General features: G+C 54.7%; 8 protein-coding genes across 8 annotated transcripts; 4 read left to right on the top strand and 4 right to left on the bottom strand.

Moving 5' to 3' along the window:
- Positions 1-482: 482 nt before the first annotated feature.
- On the bottom strand, positions 483-1,345 carry BO72DRAFT_452561 (Tim10/DDP family zinc finger protein). Its single transcript, XM_040945751.1, has 3 exons — positions 1,261-1,345; positions 1,066-1,198; positions 483-965 (listed from the first exon to the last, which is right to left on the bottom strand). Exons 2-3 carry the CDS (start codon positions 1,161-1,163, stop codon positions 782-784), a joined length of 282 nt encoding a protein of 93 aa, XP_040796601.1. The 5' UTR covers positions 1,164-1,198; positions 1,261-1,345; the 3' UTR covers positions 483-781.
- A 165-nt stretch (positions 1,346-1,510) lies between these two features.
- Positions 1,511-3,638, top strand: BO72DRAFT_472333 (putative lysyl-tRNA synthetase; the record flags this gene model as incomplete). The annotated part of the gene is made up of 5 exons (XM_040947134.1): positions 1,511-1,569; positions 1,884-2,105; positions 2,135-2,295; positions 2,368-2,793; positions 2,851-3,638. 5 exons carry the CDS (start codon positions 1,511-1,513, stop codon positions 3,636-3,638), a joined length of 1,656 nt encoding a protein of 551 aa, XP_040796602.1.
- Positions 3,639-3,900: 262 nt separating this feature from the next.
- On the top strand, positions 3,901-5,197 carry BO72DRAFT_414518 (uncharacterized protein). The gene is made up of 2 exons (XM_040942544.1): positions 3,901-4,028; positions 4,185-5,197. Exons 1-2 carry the CDS (start codon positions 3,965-3,967, stop codon positions 5,183-5,185), a joined length of 1,065 nt encoding a protein of 354 aa, XP_040796603.1. The 5' UTR covers positions 3,901-3,964; the 3' UTR covers positions 5,186-5,197.
- Positions 5,198-5,284: 87 nt separating this feature from the next.
- On the bottom strand, positions 5,285-11,213 carry BO72DRAFT_472335 (uncharacterized protein; the record flags this gene model as incomplete). The annotated part of the gene is made up of 6 exons (XM_040947135.1): positions 5,285-6,466; positions 6,629-6,920; positions 7,106-7,184; positions 7,445-7,537; positions 7,971-8,173; positions 8,773-11,213. 6 exons carry the CDS (start codon positions 11,211-11,213, stop codon positions 5,285-5,287), a joined length of 4,290 nt encoding a protein of 1,429 aa, XP_040796604.1.
- A 338-nt stretch (positions 11,214-11,551) lies between these two features.
- BO72DRAFT_271109 (uncharacterized protein) lies at positions 11,552-12,475 on the top strand. Its single transcript, XM_040940201.1, has one exon. The coding sequence runs from the start codon at positions 11,891-11,893 to the stop codon at positions 12,359-12,361; it is 471 nt and encodes a 156-aa protein (XP_040796605.1). The 5' UTR covers positions 11,552-11,890; the 3' UTR covers positions 12,362-12,475.
- A 3,350-nt stretch (positions 12,476-15,825) lies between these two features.
- Positions 15,826-20,830, top strand: BO72DRAFT_389146 (NIF-domain-containing protein; the record flags this gene model as incomplete). The annotated part of the gene is made up of 10 exons (XM_040941754.1): positions 15,826-15,925; positions 16,004-17,181; positions 17,237-17,386; positions 17,437-17,535; positions 17,587-17,795; positions 19,139-19,377; positions 19,495-19,526; positions 19,865-20,161; positions 20,240-20,314; positions 20,402-20,830. 10 exons carry the CDS (start codon positions 15,826-15,828, stop codon positions 20,828-20,830), a joined length of 2,808 nt encoding a protein of 935 aa, XP_040796606.1.
- A 335-nt stretch (positions 20,831-21,165) lies between these two features.
- On the bottom strand, positions 21,166-22,229 carry BO72DRAFT_489681 (uncharacterized protein; the record flags this gene model as incomplete). Its single annotated transcript, XM_040948103.1, has 2 exons — positions 22,017-22,229; positions 21,166-21,921 (listed from the first exon to the last, which is right to left on the bottom strand). The coding sequence occupies exons 1-2, from the start codon at positions 22,140-22,142 to the stop codon at positions 21,166-21,168; spliced, it is 882 nt and encodes a 293-aa protein (XP_040796607.1). The 5' UTR covers positions 22,143-22,229.
- A 351-nt stretch (positions 22,230-22,580) lies between these two features.
- Positions 22,581-23,915, bottom strand: BO72DRAFT_489682 (aldo/keto reductase). The gene is made up of 3 exons (XM_040948104.1): positions 23,575-23,915; positions 22,708-23,495; positions 22,581-22,650 (listed from the first exon to the last, which is right to left on the bottom strand). Exons 1-3 carry the CDS (start codon positions 23,717-23,719, stop codon positions 22,624-22,626), a joined length of 960 nt encoding a protein of 319 aa, XP_040796608.1. The 5' UTR covers positions 23,720-23,915; the 3' UTR covers positions 22,581-22,623.
- Between the last annotated feature and the right edge of the window lie 197 nt (positions 23,916-24,112).

Consider the following 24,112-nt stretch of genomic DNA (forward strand, 5'->3'; position numbering starts at 1 on the left):
CAAGCTAGCAGCCGTCAGTCCATGTCATCCCGTGAGGATATATTTGGCGAGGGTGAAGGGAGAAAAGCACAGGCGTTGTTGGCCGTGAAGCGGGTGGTTGTTGCGTTGCGGTGCGGTGCGGTGCGGTGCGTTTCCTCTTGGTTGCCGGGCATTGCAGCCGACGACGTCACAAGGGGATTTCCGTTGCAACTTATCAGGGAGCGGTGAGCCGAGGGTTTTATCGAGGACAATTATCAACTCGACTCAATAAGAACCAGATCATCCTTGAACATGGTTTAGGAGTAGTAGTCTGAAGAACTTCGTATTGCCTTTTCAGGACTGGCTTCTAGAACAATGAACGCCACTAACGGTGCATAGAACGCAGCTGCCTACTGGGCAGGTCAACTTGAGTGGTCCAGTCAAAGCAGCCACCAGCCACAGCTCAGCATCTCAGCCACATCTTATGTCATGCTCGATGGGAATATCTTCATGCTTCCCGAGTCCTTTAATGCAATAGCTCTACCTGGACACGAGCAATAAAGACAGAACCTTCACATCCAGGATAGAATTCATTCCCAATGCTCAATGCTATCTTATCCCATAAACCATTCAACCACTTTCCATGCGTGAGAGACAATGTCATCCAAAATGCTAGAACCATATGTCATCACGGGTAAATGTAGCGCAAGAAATCCTGAAGACATGCACGCACCACTTTCCCCGGAAAAAAAGAAGACCCAATCAATTATACAAGTACATAAATGGAAACAGTTTTGAGCCCCAGAGTATTTCAATCAACATTTTACATGCCCATGCCCATGCCACCCTGTCTGTTGGCGGCCTCACCCTGCATCTTCTCGCTGACCTTGATGTTGACCTCGAAGAACTTGGACACGCAGCGGTCGAGGCAGACGGACTCGCCCTTGTTGAGGTCGCCTTCGCGGTAGTCGTTGGGGATGCACTTCTTGGTGCAGGACTCGGTCAGGCTAGTTGTTTATCGGTGGTCAGTTTCCTGCCGATACAGATGGTGTAGGGAGGGCGGTCATCGAGGGTCAGAAGGGCAGCTTCACGCAGATGTCGACTCACCGGTTGAACATGTCGGAAATCATCTCCACCTCGGTCTCAGCGGCAGCAATCTTCTGCTCCGAGGACATCTTGGGGGCACCGCCAAAGAGGAAAGACATTGTGATGGTGGGGGGTGTGTGAGAGGTGGGGTGAGCTAGAGCTATAGATTAGCAAGTCGGCAATTGATGGAGAAGCTTTGGGAAGCGTGGCGCTCACATTTGAAGTCGAACAGAAGGTTAAGAGTTGTATAGATAGAACTCAAGTCTCTCGCTCTGCTTGTTTGAAGCTCCGGGAGCGGAAGGAAAGTCGGAGCGAGCGGGCTTGCTTCCTCTCACCGCCTCAGGATTTTCTGTCGGCTGGCCTTTTTCCCCTGCCTCTCTTCCGCACACAACCTGCTCTAGTTTTCTTTTTCCCGTCATCGCTGCAAATGATGTGAGCACTCAGTCCTTGTCATTCTTCTTTCTCAATGCAATCAATTCGCCCGCAGTGGGCGTCACGGCTGAGAGCCGGAAGGCTTCTGTCTAGGTGAGTTATCTCAAGCGGCACTACCACTGCCTTGCAACTGGTTTTTTTATGATGAGACATACCCTTCCATTTTTCAGAACCGCTGCACCGAATGCCTGGAGGGAAACCTCCACGTAATGAGCGTAACTGGAAGACTAATGTCATCTGATTCTAATACCTTCTTCTCTGGCACGCTTGCATTCAATCGTCAAGTGCAACTGCTAATACGAAATCTTCAGCACAGGAGTACCCATCTCAACCCGTACACAGATTCTGCAGCCCAGTGGCCAGTTTACTCGAGTAAATCAGCGCCTCACTGCTGCCAATGCGTCAAGGCATAGCAGCAGCGCAGCCTCCCCGGAAAGAGTTTACAAGGAGCGTCTGCAGGAGGTCCAAAAGACACTTTCCGAGGCATATCCTCGGCTTGAGAGCAATGAAAACTCCATGAGCACTGCGGAATTCCGTGACCGCTACTACCACCTAGATTATAATGAAGTAGAAGGAGACACGGTTGTTGTCCATGGTAGGTCTCTGCCTCAGCTGGCGCTCTACCACATGTTGTCCCCGTACTTAGATCAGTAGGTAGGATACGTACCTCTAGACTGGCTGGCAACAAGTTGATCTTCTTCGACATGTCGCAAAATGGCCATAAAGTGCAGGTGATGTGCAATATCCGTCAGTTGGAAGGGGTGACTCCCGAACACTTCCGAGATTTCTCGCGGCTGCTTCGCCGTGGTGATGCCTTCTGTATGTTCCATCTACCAGTACACCCTTTGTATTTCCGTCGGTCGTCGACTGAACCTTCACGTTCTCCCCCAGCCGTAACCGGTAGGCCTCACCGCACCGGACGAGGCGAGCTCACCATCTTGGCGACTCAACTGCCTCAGCTCCTTTCGCCTTGTCTGCACGATGTGCCGTTGGACGCCCATAAGCACGAGACCTCCCCATATCCTCGTCATGTTCAGTTTCTGGCAGATCAGCGAACGGCAGACATCATCCGCGCCCGCTCGGCTATCATTCAATATGTCCGCCAGTTTTTCGTCGACCGAGACTTTATGGAAGTCAACACCCCGATTCTCGAGGCAGTAGCAGGGGGTGCAATTGCACGCCCCTTCCATACATCTGCCACCGAGTTCCCCGACCGGCAGCTGTCTCTGCGCATCGCGCCGGAACTGTGGTTGAAGCGGTTGGTCGTTGGAGGGTTTGATCGAGTGTTTGAGATTGGGCCCTCGTTCCGCAACGAAGGTAGGGATGTTCGCGCGGACCACGAAGTGGACGAGTGTGCTGACAGCGGAAATCTAGGGCTGGACAAGACACACAACCCGGAGTTTACTACTTGTGAATTCTATCACGCCTATGCCAACCTGGAAGAGCTGATCTCGATTACGGAGAAGCTTCTCTCGGGCTTGTCGACCCGTATCGAGGAGGTGAACGCCAATAACACGTTCACCCCCACCGAGGCGAACTTTACTGCGCCATTCCGTCGCATCGACTTCATCACCGGAATCGAGGAGGCCATCGGCCGCAAACTGCCTGAGCTTACTGCCCCAGACGCCCTAACGCAGGTCAAGGAACTGTATCGCGACCTCTCCCTACCTGAACCCTCCAGTCCAACCCTTCCGCGTCTCCTGGACGAGCTCTGCAGCAGATATGTCGAGCCGCAGTGCATCGACCCCACCTTCATCATCAATCCGCCCGAATGTCTGTCTCCGTTGTCCAAGTCTTTCATCGACCCGACGACAGGCCAGCGCGTTGCCGCGCGCGCCGAGCTGTTCATCGAGGGCCGGGAGGTGGTCAACACGTACGAGGAGGAGAACTCTCCCTTCGAGCAACGGCGCAAGTTCGAGGACCAGGTGCGGTTCAGCAAGGAGGCCAACGAGACCGAGGAGATCGACGAGAGCTACCTGGAGGCGCTGGAATGGGGATTGCCGTCGACCGGAGGCTGGGGGTGCGGGATTGATCGGCTGTGCATGTTGTTCACGGGGGCCAAGAAGATCAGTGATGTGCTTCCGTTTGGCAATCTGCGGCAGGTCACTCGTCGGTCTGAGAAGACAGAGAAGGTTGGCGAGGAGGAGGTGGAGAAGATTTAGAGGGTGTTCATCAGCCACATCACTGCATTGTACATTACCACGAACTGTACCATAGATACCACATAATCCCGATTTCTCCTATCGCCAGATCTCCGTCCATCCCATGCCAAACAGTATATCTACGGCGGACGTATCTTCCTCGGCAAATACTGGGCTGACAGCCGATAAGCCGTTGATAAGCGGGCATCGGAGCGGGCCGAGCCAAATTTTGTCTGGGGAAGAATTTATCTCTGGGAATCATCTCTTTTTTTTTTGTTGTTTCTTTGTCTTTTCTTTCATTCCCAGCAGTCAGGTCTTTGTGGCATCACCGAATATACTGCATCAGCATGACTCTAGAAAACATTCCGCAAGGCCAGGCCGTGACCGTGAGCCTGAAGGAGTTGATCGATGGTAAGCTCGACCTTACTCTGCACACTAGCATATCAGCATCCATACATTCCCCCTCAATGTCCCCTCAATATCCCCTCGATATCCCCTCGATATCCCCTCAGTATCCCGAACCCCCCACCCCAAGAAGAACAACCCCAAAACTGACCACAAGAAAAGGAACCATAACCTTCCCCACGCTAACCGAAGCCTTCGGCCCCTCCTCCCTGGGGATCATCATCGTCAAAGACCTCCCGGAAAACTTCGCCCACCTGCGCGCCCAAGTCCTCTCGAACGCCTCGTACCTCGCCGCGCTCCCGGCGGACGAACTCGAAGCCCTGACGTGCGCCCCGGCCAAATACCTCGTGGGCTGGTCGCACGGCAAGGAGACCCTGCGCCCGGGGGTCCACGACACCCACAAGGGCAGCTACTACCTCAACTGCGCCTTCCACCAGTCGGCGGACCTGCAGGGGGCGCCCGCCGCCGACCACCCGGACCTACCGGAGTACACGGCGCCGAACATCTGGCCCGCGGGCGCGCGGCTGCCCAGCTTCGAGCCCAGCGTCCGCGAGCTGTGCAGCATGATCATCGACACGGCGGCGCTGGTGGCGCGGGCGTGCGACCGCTTCGCGGCCGAGAACGTCGACGGCTATGTGCCTGGGTATCTGGAGAAGGTGGTGCGGGGCAGTTTGACGACCAAGGCGCGGTTGTTGCACTACTTCCCGACCCAGCCCGGTGTCCAGGATGAGGGGGATGATGATGATGATGACTGGTGCGCCACGCACCTCGATCACAGCTGTTTGACGGGGTTGACGTCGGCGATGTTTGTGGATGAGGCCGACCAGGACCTTGCAGCCCCTCAAAACCCGCTGGAGGAGCTGGCCGCGTCGCCTGATCCCTCCGCCGGACTGTATATCAAGTCCCGCACCGGCCAGATCGTCAAGGTCAATATCCCCCGGGATTGTTTGGCGTTTCAGACGGGCGAGGCGCTGCAGTTGATTACCAGGGGCCAGTTCCGCGCGGTGCCGCATTTTGTGAAGGGCGCCAGGAAAGGGTTGGAGGGCCGGAGCATCGCCAGGAATACGTTGGCGGTGTTCACGCAGCCGAATTTGGAGGAGGAGGTGCAGCCGGGGGTTTCTTTTGCGGATTTTGCGCGGGGGGTGGTGGCGCGGACTTATTAGGGGGGTTTTATTATGGATATTATGGATAGGGGGGTTTGGGGTTGGGAGTTATTTGTGTTGGGTCAGATGCAGGCAGTAAATATCTGAAGCTAAGCTACACTACATCATTTCCATCATGCGCGCTCGTTTGTTCTGCGGTTCCTGCTCGGTGGTGCCCGGTCCTGGAACGTAGTCCCCTCCTTCAGTCTCCTCAGTCCCACCCCGCAACTGATCGATCCGTAGCGTATACTCTTCCTCCTCGGACTCACTCTCCCCGCCAGAGACAGCACCATCGCTATCGCCATCGCCATCGCCATCCTCTGCCGAACTCGCCGGCGCACTGCCGTCCACCGCCCCCAACCCCGTGCTCACCAGCTTACTGAGCTTGCCGACCTTCGCGAAGTTCGACGCCGTCTTGGTCGACGGCCGCCCGACGTCGCCGGGGATCTTCGCGTCGCGGAAGTCCGCCGCCCTGGCCGTGCCGTCGATCACCCTTAAATTGGCCCGCCACATCTTGACGTCGCGCACGTCGCTGTAGTGGCCCACGTCCTCGCCGTTGAGCGTGTCGAGTGCCAGCGTCTGCGTGCGGAAATCGCCCCAGAACCACCGCTTGCCGGGGCGGATGCGCTCGTCGGTCGCCCGCGAGTACGCCCGGCCGCGCAGCACCCCGTGCAGATCGTAGTGGAGCGCCGGCGAGCGGAATAGCAGCTGCATCGCGTCGGGCTCGTAGCAGCGGCCCAGGATCATGTCTTGGGAGACATTGACTAGGGCGCCGGAGTGGAGCGGGTACCACTCGCCGTAGCCGCTCATGCCGACGTAGTGGAAGGTGCTCGCGATCTCGTCCGAGGTGAGGGGCTTTGGTGGGGGTTGCGGGGAGTTTGAGCTCCGTTGTAGGAGTGCTGCGGCGCGCTCGCGGTCGTTCGTGTACACTTTGCCCTGGATGCGCACCTGGTACGTCTCAGCCAGTTGTCTGGATCGCGGGTCGGCGTCACACTTCTTCAGCTCGAGGCGGATCTCGTGGATGACCATCACGTTGGGAGTGAGTGCTGTCGCAGGACCGACTGTATCTGCATCGCACCCCGACGGTTTGAGCCGCACCGCGTCGCCGACCGCCAGGAATTCCGCCCCCAGAAAGATCCCACGACAGTAGATCGCGGCATCAGGCCACGTGCCCCGAAAGCGGTATTTCTCCAACACGCTGAACGAAGCCATGACGGTCAGGGCATTCTCGATGGACGGATGCATTTCCTCCCGTGGCACCCCCTGCAGGAAATGCTCGTACGCGCCGAACGGCCGGATGCACTTCATGGGCACATACTTGTGCTGCAGGGAGTAGCTCTTATCCTCGCTGTTGGGGTCCGGGAACGTCTCCACCCGGAAGCCCGAGTAGTTCGGCCCCCATTTCTTCGGCGTCGTCACGACGATATCCTGCAAGACCACATCTTCCTCCGGGAGCTGGCCGACGACGCCCGCGCGCCATTCGGGAGCCCCGTGCCATTCCTTGTGTCGGTAGATCTGGACCTGCCCCGCCTCCGGGTTCCACGCGAGCTTCCCCTCGTACTCCGTCGTCCACAGCACCAGCTCGCCCGTGCGCGGCACAAACGACGGGAGCATGTTGAGCTTCTCCAGGTATTCGCGGAGCGGCGTGCGCTCGGCGCGCCAGTCCATGCTGACAGGCTCCGTAATCTTTTCGTCGAGCTGGCCCTTCGCGCGGAGTTTGATGACCGCGGCTTTGAACACGTCCGGGGTGCCCTCGCTGTCGGCGATATATGACATGCTGGATTCCGAGGGCCGGCCGGGGAGTCGTCCGGAGGAGCGTACAGCAGCAGCAGAAGTAGCAGCAGCAGAAGTAGCAGCAGCAGCAGCAACAGCAGAGCCAGGAGGTCGACCGGGTTTCCTGCCACTGCCTGGGGGTCGGCCGCGTCTGCCGGGGGTGCCTACCGGCTTGATCGGGGTGCTGGTGCCGGACGACGTGCGCGTGCCCGAGCCTGGAGGTCGTCCACGAGGCCGGCCAACTCCTCTTCCGATCGGAACGCCGTCTACGCACCACGTCAGTAGTTTTCCAAGAAGCAATCCCAAATCTTCAGGACGTACCTTTCTTGCGCTTAGCTAGCTTCTCGCAGAGAATGCAGGAGCAGGGCTCTTTGCCCCGGCTCATCAGGTGGCAGAAATGCGGAAAGAACTGGACGGTAGAGTAGAAGTATTGTTGGATAGGATGGCCGTAGAGGAAACGATCTCGCTGGGTTTTATTCACTGTTAGAAGAGTCACTCAACAGATACCGGTCGTGCAACTCACGATATCAGGATCTGTTCCGCGCGGTCTGTCAAAGATCGCATATCCGTCTGGTAAAGTATCCAGGATGTATTCCTTTCCTGTATCTATATCAGCATCTGTCTGAGGCAGCCGTGGACATAAAAGTAAGATGTGCAGGATCACGGTACTTCCATCGTGCACATCATGTGCATGCGCATGAGGTCGAACATAGAACAGTCAATGCACCAAATAGAGAAATTCACAACAAGAACTAAGAGATATTAACCCAGCCAGACAACTCTGGAATACAAGTAAAGACTCTGGTGTAAAAAGAGAGCCATCAAGCAAACCCCAAAGGAAAAGACGTTACACCGAACTTGAGACAAGCAGCAAACGAGAGACATCTTGTACGGCGGAACGGAAACAAGCAAGCAAGCAAGCATCACTGAAACCCAAGCCTATACTTAGGTATACATAGCTACTAGAAACAAGACCAAAAAAAAAAAAAAAGCAACCAAATTTCACCACAAAGGCATTGAAGTACAAACCTACCAGGTTCATAAAAGCCCGCCTTCTGCGCCCACAGCTTCGCAATCTTGCGCCGATAGTAGCTGTCGTCGGGCATGTCGAATCGGTCCCCCGTCGGCCAGCCAGCGCGATCCCCATCGCTGTATGTCGAGTCAATCGGGATGACAATCGCCCCGGGATCTTCGCCTTCCATTTTGATGTCAACCATTTTGGTAGGCAGGTCTACCCTGCGCGGGATAGCGCTAACTTGCGGCCTCTGTTTTTGGCAAGGTTTTGGGAGAGTGACTTTGGGGGAGACGCGGGAAATGCAGACGCAAACTGGCCTGGCTACGCTACCCTTAAACCAGGTGTCCCAAGAAGCCACTGGACATTCTTGTCGGCACCAATAGCCAGAAGAGTTGGGATTATTTTTTGAAAATAATTCAGAGACAGGAGCCCGGTCTGTGATAATTCAGGTAACGTCGAAAATCGCTGGGAAAAGAAGCTTTGGAAATTGTTAGAAAATTGGTAGAAAAATTCATTATTGTTGGGATTCTATCGCATCGCCGTGGCTGCCAGTCATGTGACTCACAGGGCAATAAAATGAGATCTATTAACTGGAAAGAAAAAGCTTAGCAAAATGACAGGCTCTTCTAATTGAATTGCTTACAGCTGAGACCAAACTCAGGCTGGATGCTATCTTATTCAAAGGATCATAATCTTTACGTGACGTGATGTGACATGGTATAGAGATGCTTCCCTAACCACGCGATTGTTGGTGGTGAATATATAGCATGCTGCAACCGCATCACAAATGTAAAATGAAGCAAAAGTCACACCCTGTCACTGAGCTTCTATAGCTTCAGAGCCGGCCTCATAAGGTGGAGGAGCAAGTTCCCCCTCTTCCACCCAGACTTTGCGCAACTCCTCCTCAATCTCCTCACGCCGCCGTTTCCACTCCTCTACCTTGTCCAATCGCTTGCGGATCTCCTGGATCTCCTTCTCGACTCCCAGCTTCTCCTTGGCGGTGCCAATCCTCTCCAGCTCCCACTGTCCTCCCTCCGCGCCAATGCTGATGTTCAAGCTATAGGTGTGGTACTTCTTCAACGACGCGCGCGTGGAGATCGTAATGACCGTGATCCCCCGCTCTTTTGCTCGATCATACAGCAGACCCTCCACGTCGGACGAGACCGCAGAGGTCCCCTCGTCAAGGAACGCGTACCGCGGCTCGTGGTAGTAGATGCGAGCCATGGCCATGCGCTGTTTCTCTCCACCGCTCAATACATCCTTCCACTCTTTCCGCGAGTCCCAGCCGCCCTCCCGCGAGGGAAGGTAGCCCAAGTGGGCATCATCCAGAACCTTTTGCAGCATAGCGTCCGATACTCCCGCCTCGCGCATGTCGATCTCCGAGTGGGGGTAGATGACTTGATCCCGCAGGGTTCCAACGCTAAGATACGGCCGCTGAGGCAGGAACATGATGCCATCGAGCCCGAAACCCCGTGGCCGACTGACCAAGCCACGATACACCGGCCACACCCCGGCAGCAACCCGCGCAATGGCGGACTTGCCGGCGCCATTGGGTCCAGAGATCAGGAGATGGTCTCCAGAGTGCACGACAAACGACAGCGACTCCAGAAGCTCGTCACCGCCGCGGGGATAGAGGGATGGGGCAACGATAGGAACCTGCTCGAGGCGCACGCCATCGAAACCATTGTGGACGGTTCCCTGAACGTCGGCCAAGGAGTATAGTTCCGCACCAGAGTCCCGCGGAGGGTAGTATGCATTTGCGTGAACCCTGTGGAGGGTGGAGATGAGGCTGTAGACTCTGGATGTGTACCCGGCCAGTTCCGAAATGTCCTTGATGCTATACATCATACGGCCGCCCGCGTCCGCTAATGACAGCATCAAGCGTTTGTTCGTGATGAACTCTCTCATGCGGTCGCGCTCACGACCGGTGCCTTCCGGTAAATCGAGCAACTCCAGGGCGCCGCCCGATCCGCCCCACGCAGGTAGGAAGATCGGCAGGGACGTAACGAGATAACCGAATGCAGACCAAGCATACTTCAGGATAACATCTTCGAGCATGTTGTACCGGATCTTCAGACTGTAAATCCCCTCCATCCACCGCTGGAGGTCTTTGAAGCTTCTTGCCAGAAACACGCGTTCGATGTCTGCGCCCCCATAGAACGAGATCTCCTCCGCGTTCGCGAGGAGTCGGGAATGCAAGCTACGGAAGTCACCCTCTTTCTTCCCTTCGACCGCTTTCAATTTGCCGAAAGGAGGCGAGAGTCTCCGAAGGACTGCCGCCGTACTGAAATACCCAGTGAGGATTCCAGTCAGAGCCAACGGTCCTAAGGAGCGATACAGCTGGTAATTGAAGACGAACAAGTCTACCAACGGCTTGCCCATCGAGGAATAAAGCGATGCCGCTGCAGTGCAGAACTGGGTGAGGTCTTGCGTGATGAACTGGTCCGCCCCTTGGCCGATGCTGCCGTCCAGGTTCATCAGTTTGTAGTAGTTATTGTCGTTGGTAAGGTAGAGATCATGGATGTACCGCGTCAAGCGGGTCCGGAACGCGATAGACACTTTTGACTGGAGGAACTTGATCATGGCGTTGGTGTATGATGCAAGTGTTCCAATGCCACACCACTTCACGATGCCCCAGGCAAAGGCCCGGCCCTTACCGGCGACCAGGTCTCGCACGATCTCGCCATCAAGGCGTGCAATCAAGAGAGAGAGATACGTCCGTAGGAGCAGGAAAACGCCATGACCCATCAGAAGACCCGTCTCCTTACTGCTCCATCGGGGCACCATGATGCTCCCCAGGCTGAGGAACTGATGCAGGAAAGCGAGGTTCAGGCCTGGCTTCGTCATCGGCGGTGGGGTCTGGTTACTGGACGCGCCGTCCCCGACGCGGGCGGCAGCAGGAGGGTTTAGAAACAGTCGCCGGTGCGCATCAAACGTCGTGGGTTTGGTTGGGTAGATCTTGACCTTCGAGGTCATGGATCCCTTGTAGGGTACGTATATGGTCCGGGTTCCATCCTTCCCTCTGATCCCAGAGTTCCGGCGTAGTAACCGCCTGCCCTGTGCATGCTCCTGCGACCTCTCGCGAAACCATTTATAGCCTCCGTATCCAGTTCCCAAGATCGAGAGGATTAAAGCGATAGTGGCGACGGTTTTGGCCGCTTTCGAAGAGCGCTTTATCCGGGCACGAGTGAGGTTGACATAGTAGTGGTACAATACCACGAGAGGATCCTCCCGATGCTGGAGCGTCGATTGAGCGGCCATTTCTCCGTCTCATTGACAGGCCGCGGGACCCCGAGAGGTGGTGTATGATTGCCACGATCGCAGGCTGCCGGTGCAGCAGTTGTCGCCCTCAGGTTCGGACACTGAGGGCCATGAGGGTCGAGAGAAAGTGCTGTGTTGCAACGTGGGGTAAGCTGGTGAAGATGCGAAGGAGCTGTGATGTGGAAGTGGAAGAAGGAGTCAGAGACAACTCAGGCAACAGGTCACATTCTTGGTACTCGTTGAAGCTAATGGCGGAGTTGCGCGCATGTGAAGACCTCGGGCCAACCAACCCTGCGGAGAGGCGGAGACTCACGTGCGGAGTCCCCAGACTCTGACGTCGGTCGCTGCTACACATACAGTACTCAGTAGGTATGTGACTCTGTCCGGAAATCAGGAATGATCATTTGATGAAGATTACTCAGTAAGACCAGATTAACTAGTTAGTTATACATCATTGCTGGATGCTCACCCGACTGACTGCCTTTGTTTCCATCAAGCAGGTACTAAGTAGATACGATGGCACTGTGTGGTTCACCTGTGTGGCAGTCTTTCTATTCTTTGCGGTTACGGCCGGGTAGCTGAGCAGCCTTCCGTTGAAATAAGAGTCTATGTAGCAAACCAGTAATGCATATAGATTCTTGTTGATAGATGTGTAGTTTTGCGACTTGGCTGTCGACATGGCGTTTGAAAGTTATAAGCCATCATTATGTACATTGAGTAGTTTCAACAACGGATGGTCGAGTAGAGAAAGTGTAGTCTCCTGTCTCGGTTCGGCCAGCCCGCAAGCCAAGCCTCCGGGTGACTCTCGGCCCACTCGCCCATCACCCCTTCTTTTTTTTTTCTTCTCTCCCTTCAGGCTTCCTCTACCCTTTGTCTCTCTGGGTGGATGCACTGTGAATCAAGGATTGATCCCTCGATTTTATCCCTACTGGCCAGTAATAAAGAGAACCCCAGGTTCCCGCGATCTCAAGGCTGTATGGAAACTCATCGCAGTCCATTACAGTGGTGGTGCACCTCTAGGTACAGTACACCCGGGCGCCCGGCGCCCGCGTAAGCGCCCGCTATCCCAAAGGGGACCAAGGTCACTGCAGCTAAGCCGGGGTTGTCCTGCTAGAGGCACAATTCGTAGCGATTCCAATCTTGCGTAACGATACGAGCGATCGATTCTGGGCATCAAGGCTGTTTTCAAGGTTTTGAGACATCGGATGCCCAAATCTGGTGGGCCACTTTTGCGGGGTTGCCACTATATGGTGCCCTCGGCCTTGATGGCGGAGATATCGTGGGCGGGAAGCACACAGTAAGAATGCGGTTCAAAGGACCTTTGTAGTCTGAGTGACTACAGTACATACTCGTAAACTGGGTTAAGCTTTGTTAACGGGCAAAGTTGCCGTGAGTTCGAACTTCGAAGTGTTCGGCGTCCCCCCAGAAGCACGAGGTGCGCCAATTACCCGGAAGCTTAAGGCTAATGCGGATGTTGCAAGATCCATACATACATACATACATCTACCTTCAGGCGTGTACGTATCATACTCCTTTAAATCAAGGGGGGTCGAGATGGCCCCTGACGGACCTGCCTCTGGTGGCTTTAGACCTCTTTTTCTGATGACATCGCGTGGGTGTGTGATCACTATCGGAAAGCCGTCGAGCATTGATGGGCGCTTAAGAGTTCATTGCCAGCTCCGCATTCAACCTCACTGGAATGATTTATTACAGGTTGTGCAAGCGTGCATGCCACACCCTTGAGATAGCTGACTTAGCCCACCTGTACGGAGTAGCGACCGGATACAGGAGCGTCTATGGCGATAATCTCGATTCCATGCGGGCGATGACCGGGGGGCGAAGAGGGCGCAGAGTAATACGGAGTAGACACACTTCGGCTACATTGAACTGTACGCATGCAGGTAGTCGCGGTACGTGTGCCTTTGATCAAGTCTACAGCGGAAAATATCGATCTTTGCTGCATGATAGGGAAATGAGCCACCTGCCCGCGAATCCACGAAATCCCTCTTGGGAGGGGATGCACGGACCTGAGGCCTGGGCTCAGCTGGTTGTGTGACTTCTGATTCGCAGGCTCAGTCGGGAATACAGGCTTGCTCCGCCCCGAACGCACTGTGAATTTGTGATAAGGTAGAGATGGCGGTTAGCTATTGTGGGCCAAGGTCAACTAGTGGTCTTGGACGCATGGATGAACATCATCATTGAAGAGGGTCGCGAGCCGATCGCATGCGAATGCCAATGGCGGAGGATTAGATCAATAAGGTTGGCCCTGTAGAACCAGAAATTGGTGGAGTCGGAGAACTGCCAGCCTGCCACAGATGAGCCTGCGATCGGAATACGAGCGAGCAAGAGGGTGGAGCTGTAAGGCACATTGGCTATCGCCGTCTTTAGAGCTGGTCGGCCGGTATCTGGCGGAATCCGTCCGGTGCAGGATCTCAAGAATTGACATTGAATCAAAGATTCTGTGCTACTGACTAGTCAGTCTGATCGCTCGTGGTAGTAATATTAGCTGTTATTTTGTATGGAAGTGAAGTACAAATGGGAAGCAAGGTTCATCTGCATGAATTAGCCCAGGTTCGGCTGATTGAAGAAGAGATCGATTGCTGAGGAGGATGGGTAGAGCAAAAAGACATCATGGAAGCAGGTGCCGGTGCCTGTATTGAGTATCACCGACCTCAATGAGATCATTGATGCTGATACCCCTGGATTATGCCCACTCTGGTCATCTGCGGTGGAAACACCTGCCTATCCAATGGGTCCCTGTGCGCTTGAACTCGGGGATAAACGCGGGTGATTGGTTCAAGCTAAAGTAGAGGATGAAAGCATGGGGAGGAGGGTGGATAATGTACTTTTAGTGATGTAGAGAAGGCTGCTGCTCGCCCAGACTAAACCAAAGCAGATGTCATGTTTAGCCTAGCATCGATTTGAACGAGCAATGAAATTGCGATGGCACCTCCCACTTCCGCCCGAACTGAGTTGCAGCCCTGCACCTTTTTCCTCTCCGGTCCAGACCATTTTCACCCTCGGGTCTCTGTCCTCCTCCTTTTCGCCTTCTTAACAAGCTGTACGGAGGTGCTCCGCAGACCAACTGCCAGCTTCTGTGACCACGGTAGGAAAGAAGACTTTGGAATGCACGTCCATTCAATCATGTCCAAGCGAAAGAAAATGTACTGTGCATAGGCAATTTGTCTTGGGCTGATACATAGTATTTGGTCGCAGTCAACTGGCGTAATCATTTTCTTATTGTTATGGTCAAGATTGTTGTTATTATTGTTGTTTCTTATTATTGCTTTCCCCCGCTCCTCACTCTCTCAGTTCCTCCTCTTCCGTCAGGACCGTCTGTCTGTTCTGCTTTCTCCCTCCCCCCTCTCCTCCCCTCCATCTTCCCTCCTGTGGTCTTCTTGTTCATCTGGTCCCCTTTTTCCTTTTTCCCTTCTTTTTTTTTTTTTTTTTTTTTGCTAATCTCCTCAAATCGGTTAGTCAAGTAAGTCCAGGAGCCGAGCTCAGGACACCAGGCTTGTTTAATACACCCCCAAGCAGTGGTGCTCCTTTACCCTTGTGCAACCTAGGATTACATTACCGTTTCCTTCCCCTCCTTTCGTTCCTCCCCTCACATTTCGTAAGAACGCATTCTCGTCTCTTCATTCTATCCTTCTGCCAACTGCTTTCCCTGCTGTTCGCTGCTATCTGACCAGCTCCAGCTATTCCTATTCTTTCATCTAAGCGCTTGAACGGGCCATCGAACGGGCCATAAGGACCAGAGACAAGAAGACCTGATCGTCGACCGCCGATCGGAGGACAAGGCCAGGGCTCAGCAACCTTCACCTTTCCTTTATTATTATCATTATTAAACTTCACTCCTCCCCTCCCCATCCGTCAGCCCCAGTGCAACATTCCCGTCGTTGTACCCTAAAGGAAGGGCCCGTTCCACCTCCAATACCCGGTCATTTCCCTTTCTCCCTCCCTCTCAACTTTTTAATTTTTATTCTTAGTAATTTATTATTGAGAGTTCGAGGAGCTGCATCCTGGTATTGCCACGTGATCTCCTCTCTGCACTCCCACGCCCGACCCTGCCTGCCTGCCTGCCTGTCAGCCTGTCCCTGCGAACGTTCCCCCAGACGGCGAGATCGTGCCAGTCGCATATGATCATATTTTATACTTGTCTACAGTCCGGTTTCCAGGATTTTTGGAGAAAGGTCTAAGCAGTGATTGGATTGCTCCCCCCCCCTCAAATTCCCCCAACTGCGACAAGTCTTAGTGCTGTGCACTAGCCTCATTCGAGGCGGTGGTCCGCGACCCAGAGCTAGTCCAAGCAACCTTGACCTACCTGAGGACTGCCTGCTATTGCTGGTATTGACTTGCTTTACTTCCATCCTCCATTCCATCTCTTCTTCTCCTCCATCCCTCCTCCGCCAGATCCAGGAGGCGTGCCTGCTGCTGCACCTTCACCTTCAACGAGCCCCGGTCCGGTCCCTTCCCCCCCCCCCTCTCTCTCCTCGGCGGATACCCTGGTGGTCCTTGTTCCGACGTTTCGTCCTCTTGCCACACCCACCTCCTTTTAATTTTTTTTTCTTAATCGCCTTTCATCCCCGTGAACCTCGCTCTGCTACCCTCAATGCTCGGAGGGAGCTCGGAGCGAGATTCTTTACCATCCAACTCCACCGCGGCCAGAGAACAAGCGTCCATGTCTGTCGCAGCAGGTCACCCTGAGCCAAGTAAGCTTTCCGCCCCTTACCCGTTAACGCGACCGGGCGCTTTCGATGAATGTCATCGCTAAGACTTTACTTCTTTAGATCCTGAGGCAGCGCCTCAGGAACAATCCGCCAATCCAAGTGCACCAGCCCCGTCCACCGGTCCAGAAGCTATCGACCCGGCTCAACCGTCTGTCGCGACTCCGGGCGTTGCTGCGGCTACCTCCACTGATCCTCCGAAAAAGCATCATCTACTACTCCCGATCTCGTCGCGTGCATCCCTGAAGGCCGACCGGCAGTCGACTCTGGACAAGAGCCAGGATACTGTCAACGATGACTCCGAGAACACTCTCCGCGGATCGAAAAGAAGCATCCTGAAAGGGCGACGCGACCGGAGCAGAGGCAGCAGTATGCGATCACGTCGACAAAATCAGGAAGGGGGAAGTATAGAGGAGGACAAAACAGCGACCGGCGATCCGCGTGACACTCCCAAACCGGAAAGGAAAAGCAAGGTCACCTACAGGCTATTCGCGTTTCTCAGTTGTTGTTCTTCATCCAACGTCGACCCGGAGGACACAGCTATTCCCGCAAAGAGAACATCCCGACGGCTATCAGTTCCCAACACGCAGCCAACTCCCGAGAAGACAGAGGCTAATGCTGGAGACTCGAGCACGGCGGAATCTAAGGAACCATGCTACTATCGCGACGAGAAATCCAACATGACTGTCACTGCGGATCAGTCCGGATCGCAAAAAGGTGAGGAACGCACTGGTAAACCTTTAGATCAGGGCTTGAAGCTCGATGGTTTGGCAGCGCCGTCCGGTCAATCTGCAGAGGATCAGGGGCACACTCCGACCAAGGACGATTCCGAAACTCAGGGTCCGAACATCGTCGTTGCGACCGTTGAAGGGGGCGCCGTATTCCCGAATGGGGTCGAGAAGACCGAGGACGATGCCGTGCCACAGGACAAGGAGAAGTCACGATTGCAGACGGAGCAGGCCCAGACCCAGGAACTTCCTCCGGCGGACGATGAGCTACACCAATTCCCCGCGGAGAACGACACAACAAACGACCTCAAGTACGCCTCCCACGATGAAGAGGCCTCAACGCTAGCCCCCGAGTTACCGCCCCCGCCGATGCCTCCGAGCGAGAAACACATCGAGACGGTGGATCCTGATGAGCATGGTCAATTCCTTTTGCCTCCGCCTTTACCTCACCTGCGTGACAGAAAGTGTTTGGTTCTAGATCTGGATGAAACCCTAGTTCACAGTAGCTTCAAGGTACTTTTTTCCCTCTTGTTCCCAAGCCAGTCAAAATACTGAATGGCAATTTCAGGTTCTCGAACGGGCAGACTTCACCATACCTGTTGAAATCGAGGGCCAGTACCACAACATTTACGTCATCAAACGACCTGGCGTCGACCAATTTATGAAAAGGGTCGGGGAGTTGTATGAGGTCGTCGTTTTTACCGCCTCCGTCTCCAAAGTGGGTTGTGCTCGCCTCTTCTGCCAGCATAGTCACTAATTGAATTGCAGTATGGCGATCCCCTGCTGGATCAGTTGGACATCCACAACGTTGTGCACCACCGCCTGTTCAGGGACAGCTGCTACAACCACCAAGGCAACTATGTGAAGGTTTGCATTCTTTCTAATACGAGCTCCGATTTCACACTGACCTTGTGGTAGGACCTGTCACAAGTTGGTCGCGACCTACGAGACACCATCATTATCGACAACTCCCCGACATCCTATATATTCCACCCTCAACATGCGATACCCATCAGCAGCTGGTTCTCTGACGCCCACGATAACGAGCTCCTAGATCTAATTCCCGTCCTCGAAGACCTTGCCGGGGCACAAGTGAAAGACGTCAGTCTTGTTCTTGACATTGCATTGTAATGCCTGTATATCTAGCTCGTCTAGCATCTGCATCACAGCATGGACATTTTGCTTTCTTGGACGCCACCACGTTTGTCCTCAACACGTTTGACCCTGACCCAGTGGTTTTGACTGGCCACAACACATCTTTATTGTCGTGGTTGGAAGCAAGCTTCTCCAGGCAAGCCGGGACTCACGGTGTTCCAGAGTGGAGATGTATGTTTCCTTGACTCCCCATGTTTCCTGTTTTGTTTTGCAGTGCGCTCCCACCCCCGCGCACCGATCTCTTTGCTCTTCTTTACTTTGCTTTCCTTTTCATCTCTTGTTTTTTACACTCCAAGTGAGTAGATACCTGATTACCCCCTTGCTATCTTTTCCTTACTACTTAAAACTGTGTGTGTGTGTGTGTGTGTGTGTGTGTGTGTGTTTGTGTCGTTGCATTCTGCAGGCGTCCGTCTTGGTCATCAGCCAAAATTCTGCTGATCTCGTGTATACGCTCCCCGATTTACCTATTCTTACACTCTCTCATATGTCTTCCTTATTTCCTTGCGCCTGTCTTGTCATCTGCACACGAGCAGCCCTCCGAGGCTCGACTTACCGCTCTGGTTATTTTTTCTTTTGCCCTTGTATCCGAAGATGTGATCCCCAAACCCCGCCATGCGTTTTGTTATTTGTCTACTACGATCTGCCTCGCTTTTTGGAGACCTCGATAGTGGATGACATCTTGATACCTGTCTTCTCCCCACATGTTCCATGCTCTGGCAAACGCACAGTATCTCATCGACCCAGGATTGACAACATCGGTGATCTTGCAGTGTATGTACCATTGGCCTACGTCCTGTACATAGAAGCGTCGTCACTCCATCGCGTCCTGTGTTTGAAAATTTGAGAGACCATTAAAGGCCACGAGTCATGCAACAAGCGGAATCCGGAGTAATTAATAGTTGGTGGCTGGTTCGGTGTGTAGTGTTGGGTAAGGTCGTTGAAAGAGGTACAATAGGTCAACTTGACATAGTACGCGGGATCCGACGGAGTTAACTTAATCAGCCTGACCGCGTCAACTGTTTTTACTTATCATCCTGCACTTTTTGCCTTCTTAACTTCATTCGACTCATTTTTTTGTTTTGCGAGTAAGGATTTCGGTCTTGAAGGGGCGCTAAAGCAAGAGAAGAAACCAAAAAGAGAGGTGTTCCACCCAAACTCCAACCATAATCTTGTTCCCTTCCTCAACTCCCTCCAGAAGAAAACCCCGCTCGGCATCGTCATTCCTCCGTCGGTCAACATTGAACCTTTCCCCCCACATCTGCCCTCCGGAGTTCCAGCGCAGACTCACACCACTTTTCTAGAAAAAGAAAAAAAGGATCATTCACGCGCTCACCTTCCCCAGACACACAACACACATCCATACCTCTCCAAACACAATAATGAAAGATCGCCACGGCTGGGACGGGAAACTCCGCGTCGGCGCCGCCGCCGCCGCCGGCGACGAGCAGCAGCAGCCCCCCAAAGAAGCCATCATCACCAACCCCGAAGCTCTCGAAGACCCCGATTACTCCGACTCGGATGCGCCGCCCGTGGAGGAGATCCAGGCTGATGAAGGTGCGCTCTCTCGCCTATCTCACCTTTTCCGCGCACACCCACCCACTCTAGTCGACCCTTTCAGACTCGCGCTTTGGGGTTTTCAGTCGAGCTGATCCGTGAATATATGTTGGGCAGATTTATTGGAAGATGAGGATGTGGATACCGAGGTAAGGCGGTCTGGTTCTTTTTCCGTCGCGGGCGATGCGATGCGACGACGCGTTGGTGGTTGGTGGTTGGTGCTGCGCTGCAGCCCTGCGCGGGTCTTTGTTGTCTCTTTTTTTTTTCTTGTGGCGATGCTAACTGGTTGCAAAACTGTCGTGTGGTGGGAGTAGGAGATCGATTTGGTACACTGTCGGATAAGTTCGCTGCCGGCGTTGAAGCTGGAGCGGTTTGAGAAGGTCAAGGTATGCTCCTCTTCTTTTTCTCGAAGTCTCTCGCGCGGTGGTCAAAGAGATTCCTGGAGGAAGGGGCATAGCGCTAACCCGGACCACAACATCAACAACAGAGAATATGCCTCCGGCAGAACCAGATCTCGCGCATCGACTTCCCGACCCCCGTCGCCAAGTCGCTGACCGAACTCGACCTCTACGACAACCTGATCTCCCACATCAAAGGGCTGGACGAGTTCGAGAACCTGACGTGTCTGGACCTGAGCTTCAACAAGATCAAGCACATCAAGAACGTCGCGCACCTGGTCAAGCTGACGGATCTGTACTTCGTGCAGAACAAGATCTCCAAGATCGAGGCGCTGGAGGGGTTGACGGTCCTGCGGAATTTGGAGCTGGGGGCGAATCGGATCCGGGTGGGTTTTTTTGGTCTCTTGTCTTTGGGGATGCTGGGGGCGGAAGGGGAGTGACGGGAGGGCTAACGAGGTGTACAGGAGATTGAGAATCTGGAGACGCTACAAGCATTGGAGGAACTGTGGTTGGGAAAGAATAAGATTACGGAGTTGAAGGTAAGCCAGCAGAGGGGGGACACTGTGGTTCTTTTTCTGGGTCTCATTGCGAGAAACGCTAATCCGACGGCATGTCTGCAACAACAGAACCTCGACGCCCTGCAAAACCTCCGGATCCTCTCCATCCAGTCGAACCGCCTCACCCGCATCAGCGGGCTGTCCGCGCTCCAGAACCTCGAGGAGCTCTACCTCTCGCACAATGCGATCACGGAGCTCGGCGGGCTCGAGGACAACCGGGCGTTGCGGGTGCTGGACTTCTCCAACAACCAGGTCTCCAAGCTGGAGCACCTGGCGCACCTGACGAACCTGGAGGAGCTGTGGGCGTCGAACAACCAGCTGGCCAGCTTCGACGAGGTGGAGCGCGAGCTGCGCGACAAGGAGCAGCTGAAGACGGTGTACTTCGAGGGGAACCCGCTGCAGATGCGGGCGCCGGCCCTGTATCGCAACAAGGTGCGGTTGGCGATCCCGCACATTATGCAGGTAGACGCAAGTAAGTTCGGTTTCCTTTCGCTGTGAGCAAGCGCTAACGAAGCGCTAACCCATGTAGCGTATATGCGCGTTGCATGAGGGGTCCAGGAATGTTGGGGGTTTGGGGGGGGGTGAGTATGAGTAAACGAACAGGTCGAGATATCTGCTCGCAAACTGGGAACAACTGGAATAGATAATAATCTTCTTGATCCAAAACACGGCTCACTCTCACCCTGAACCCCGAGAATTAGGCTATGATATACGATATGCATATACCACACACCCCACCGTCTCTTGTTTCAGTCTCAAAGATGTAGTATACAAGAATCATATACGAAAGGCTGTTTCACCCCGAAACCCCATCTGCCCGACCGACCTATCTGCTACTCCTCCTTCCCCGTCCCCCCATTCCCCCTCCCTACACCACCACCATGACTACTACTACTACTACTACTACTACTACCATGCCCCTCCCCAAACAACCCCATCAAACTCGCCGCCCCCCACCGCACCGTCTCAGCCTCCACCCTCTGCCGCCGTCCATGCGGCTGCGCCACCGCCTTCCTCCGCCCCGCCGGCCCATCCGCCAACTCTTTGAGGGGAATCCCCGCCCGCACCAGATCCTCATACATCCGCGGGTGACTCGTCCTCTCGATCTCGAACCCCGCGGACCAGGGGTTCCGTCGTATGGCCGCGGCGTGGTTGGTGCGCGAGGCGGTCAGGGTGCATCGTATGGTTGTGGTTGTGGGGTCTTCGTCGGGTGGCCCGGATGGTGTGGCGTGGGGGTTTGGTGCTGAGGGGTAGTAGTGTGTTGCTGCGTCTGGGGCTGCAGGTTGTTGCTGCGGCGGGAGGGGGAGCGGGGTGTAGTATTGTTTTTGTTTCTGTGCTTGGGATTGTGGTTGGGATTGTGGTTGGGATTGTGGTTGTGCTTGGGACTGAGACTGTGACTGGGACTGTGACTGGGACTGTGGGCTGTGGTGCTGATGGTGCTGGGCGTGGGCGTCCAGGGTAAGAGGGATCGCTAACGGGGAGGCAGCGCAGGCGGCCGTCGCGGCGGCGGCGGATTCGTAGATGGCGATTATGCTGTGGGATTGCGGGCGGGTGGTGGTGGTGGTGGTTGGGGGGTTTGTTATGTCGTACTTTTTTTGTGTTTGTTAGTTTCTTGTTTCCTGAAAGGCATCTCGTTTGATGCTATGGGCAGAAGGCGAAGGGGCTGGGCTGGGGCCCGACATACCCTCAAATTGCGGAAGGTGACGACTTCGCCGAATTTCTGCAGCGCGGAGAGGATGAGTTTGCTGTCGGCGAGGGTGCGCGGCGGTGGGTGCGCGGTGATGTGGATTGTTTTGGTAAAGAGGGACATTTTCTTTGCCTTTGGAAGTAGGGGGTGGGTTATTGCATCGGGATTTGGGAGTGGATGGATTGGGTTGGTTGGTGTTGAGGAGGGAAGGCACGTTAGATTTGCGCGGGAGGAGATGAGACCCTCTGCCCTGCGCTGCTTGGCGTGCTTATCGCTGGTCTTATCTTATCGCGGTACTGTGGGTGTACTACTGTACAGTAGGTACGAGATGCTGGAGCCTTAGTTGTCTTTTGGGTAGGGCAATGAATTGCATTGTATTTCTTGTTACATGTACCACTCATCTACGTATTGGCTATAAGGCTTGGTGTCTATGCAATTAATTCGGCAGATTCCCGCCCTATACTTGGAGGCACCTCTCTTGCGATGTCTTGCGTAGGTCGAATATTGGACGAGTATTTTAAAAGGCATACTACTACATTACACTTCACACGGGCCAAGACAAGTTAAAGTCGAAATAGTATCATTCATATATCATAACACATAACTAGAAGATGGGAACATAGAGCCCGTACTGGAAAAGTTGGTCAGCATCACTCAACCTCAAGTCACGAAAGGGGGGGGGACTCACTCCCAAAGGATCATTGAACCGCAACCCGCGATCCAGCTCACTAATCTTCTCCAGCTCCGCACTCTCCAGATCCCAGCCCGTGACCTCCAAGTTCTGCTGCAACCGCTTGGGGTTGTTACTCTTCGGGATGACGGCAATGCCGCGCTGCGTCGCCCACCGCAGCAGCACCTGGGCCGGCGTGCGCCCATGCTTGTCGGCGATCTCCTTGATGAGCTCATGCTCGAACAGCGGCGGCGTGTTCAGCGCGTTCTTAACCTCCAGCTCCAAAAAGCTCAGGGGCCCGAACGAGCTGTACGCGGTGACGACCAACCCTTCCTTCTGGGCGTACTCGACCAGCCGGGACTGGGTCAGGTAGGGGTGGTGCTCGATCTGCAGGGTGGCGGGGCGGACGCGGGCGTAGCGCAGCAGATCCATGACCAGCTGGGCGCTGAAGTTGCTGATGCCGATGCTGCGGGCCAGGCCGGCGTCGACGAGCGTCTCCATCGCCTTCCACGTCTCGTGGATGGGGGTGTTGCTGAACTCCAGCGCGCCGTTCTCGGACTCCCAGCCCGGCGGGTACCGCACGGCCGGGTCGACGTACTTGAGCGCGATCGGGAAGTGCACGATGTACAGGTCGAAGTACTCCAGCCCCCAGTCCTGCAGCTGCTTGCGCGCGATGGGCTCCACGCGCTCCGCGTCGTGGAAGCTGTTCCACAGCTTCGACACGATGAACAGCTCCTCGCGCTTGACCAGCCCGTCGGCGATGGCCCGCGCCACGCCTTGGCCCGCTTCGGTCTCGTTGCCGTAGTCTGTTTTCGGCCCCCGGAGGGTTAGTATGCTTGTGGATCGGAGAGTGTTGGAAGACACCTTCCAGTGGGGAGGACATACCGCAGGCCCCGTCAAACAGTCGGTATCCCTCCTTGATCGCGTGGTAGACTTGGTCCGCGCAGGTGTCGTTGTTCACCTTCCACAGACCGAAGCCCACGAGGGGCATCTCGTGGCCGCTGTTGAGCTTGACGGTGGGGGAAGCCATTGTGTTGGGATCAGTATTTGTCTTTCGGGGTGTGAAAAAGGGAGAGATTGTGAGAAACAGAAGGAACAGAGGGAGAAGACGAGAGAGAGGGACACAGAGATGGTTAAAAGACCGGACAATTGCCCCTCCATCGCCCCTCCCCCCCCCCTTCCCCAGCCCTTCAAAGGGTGCCAAAGTCTAATTGAGGGGATGAAAGCAATTAACCAGGCACGGCATCGGATGATGATGCATTAGAGGCTAAAATGATATGCTTCTGGCGGCTGATGTTGCGCCCCCACGGCTAAATGCAGCCGGCGGGTCCGGCTAAATTGGCCTGGACCCACTGTGGCCTGCTGCATACATCCATCCAGTATACTCTACATGGTACCCCCTACTATTATTATAGATAATATT

Source organism: Aspergillus fijiensis, assembly GCF_003184825.1.
Source record: "Aspergillus fijiensis CBS 313.89 unplaced genomic scaffold BO72scaffold_73, whole genome shotgun sequence".
Taxonomy (NCBI): domain Eukaryota; kingdom Fungi; phylum Ascomycota; class Eurotiomycetes; order Eurotiales; family Aspergillaceae; genus Aspergillus; species Aspergillus fijiensis.

Bases quoted from the DNA above. Each gene is read 5' to 3' on its own strand.
- BO72DRAFT_452561 (XM_040945751.1), bottom strand. From the start codon at position 1,163: ATGTCTTTCCTCTTTGGCGGTGCCCCCAAGATGTCCTCGGAGCAGAAG. The intron at 966-1,065 runs GTGAGTCGACAT...ATAAACAACTAG, and splicing joins ATTTCCGACATGTTCAACCG to CCTGACCGAGTCCTGCACCA.
- BO72DRAFT_414518 (XM_040942544.1), top strand. From the start codon at position 3,965: ATGACTCTAGAAAACATTCCGCAAGGCCAGGCCGTGACCGTGAGCCTG. The intron at 4,029-4,184 runs GTAAGCTCGACC...CCACAAGAAAAG, and splicing joins CCTGAAGGAGTTGATCGATG to GAACCATAACCTTCCCCACG.
- BO72DRAFT_271109 (XM_040940201.1), top strand. From the start codon at position 11,891: ATGGCGTTTGAAAGTTATAAGCCATCATTATGTACATTGAGTAGTTTC.
- BO72DRAFT_489682 (XM_040948104.1), bottom strand. From the start codon at position 23,719: ATGGCTTCCCCCACCGTCAAGCTCAACAGCGGCCACGAGATGCCCCTC. The intron at 23,496-23,574 runs GTATGTCCTCCC...GGCCGAAAACAG, and splicing joins ACTGTTTGACGGGGCCTGCG to ACTACGGCAACGAGACCGAA. The intron at 22,651-22,707 runs GTGAGTCCCCCC...CAACTTTTCCAG, and splicing joins GGTTCAATGATCCTTTGGGA to TACGGGCTCTATGTTCCCAT.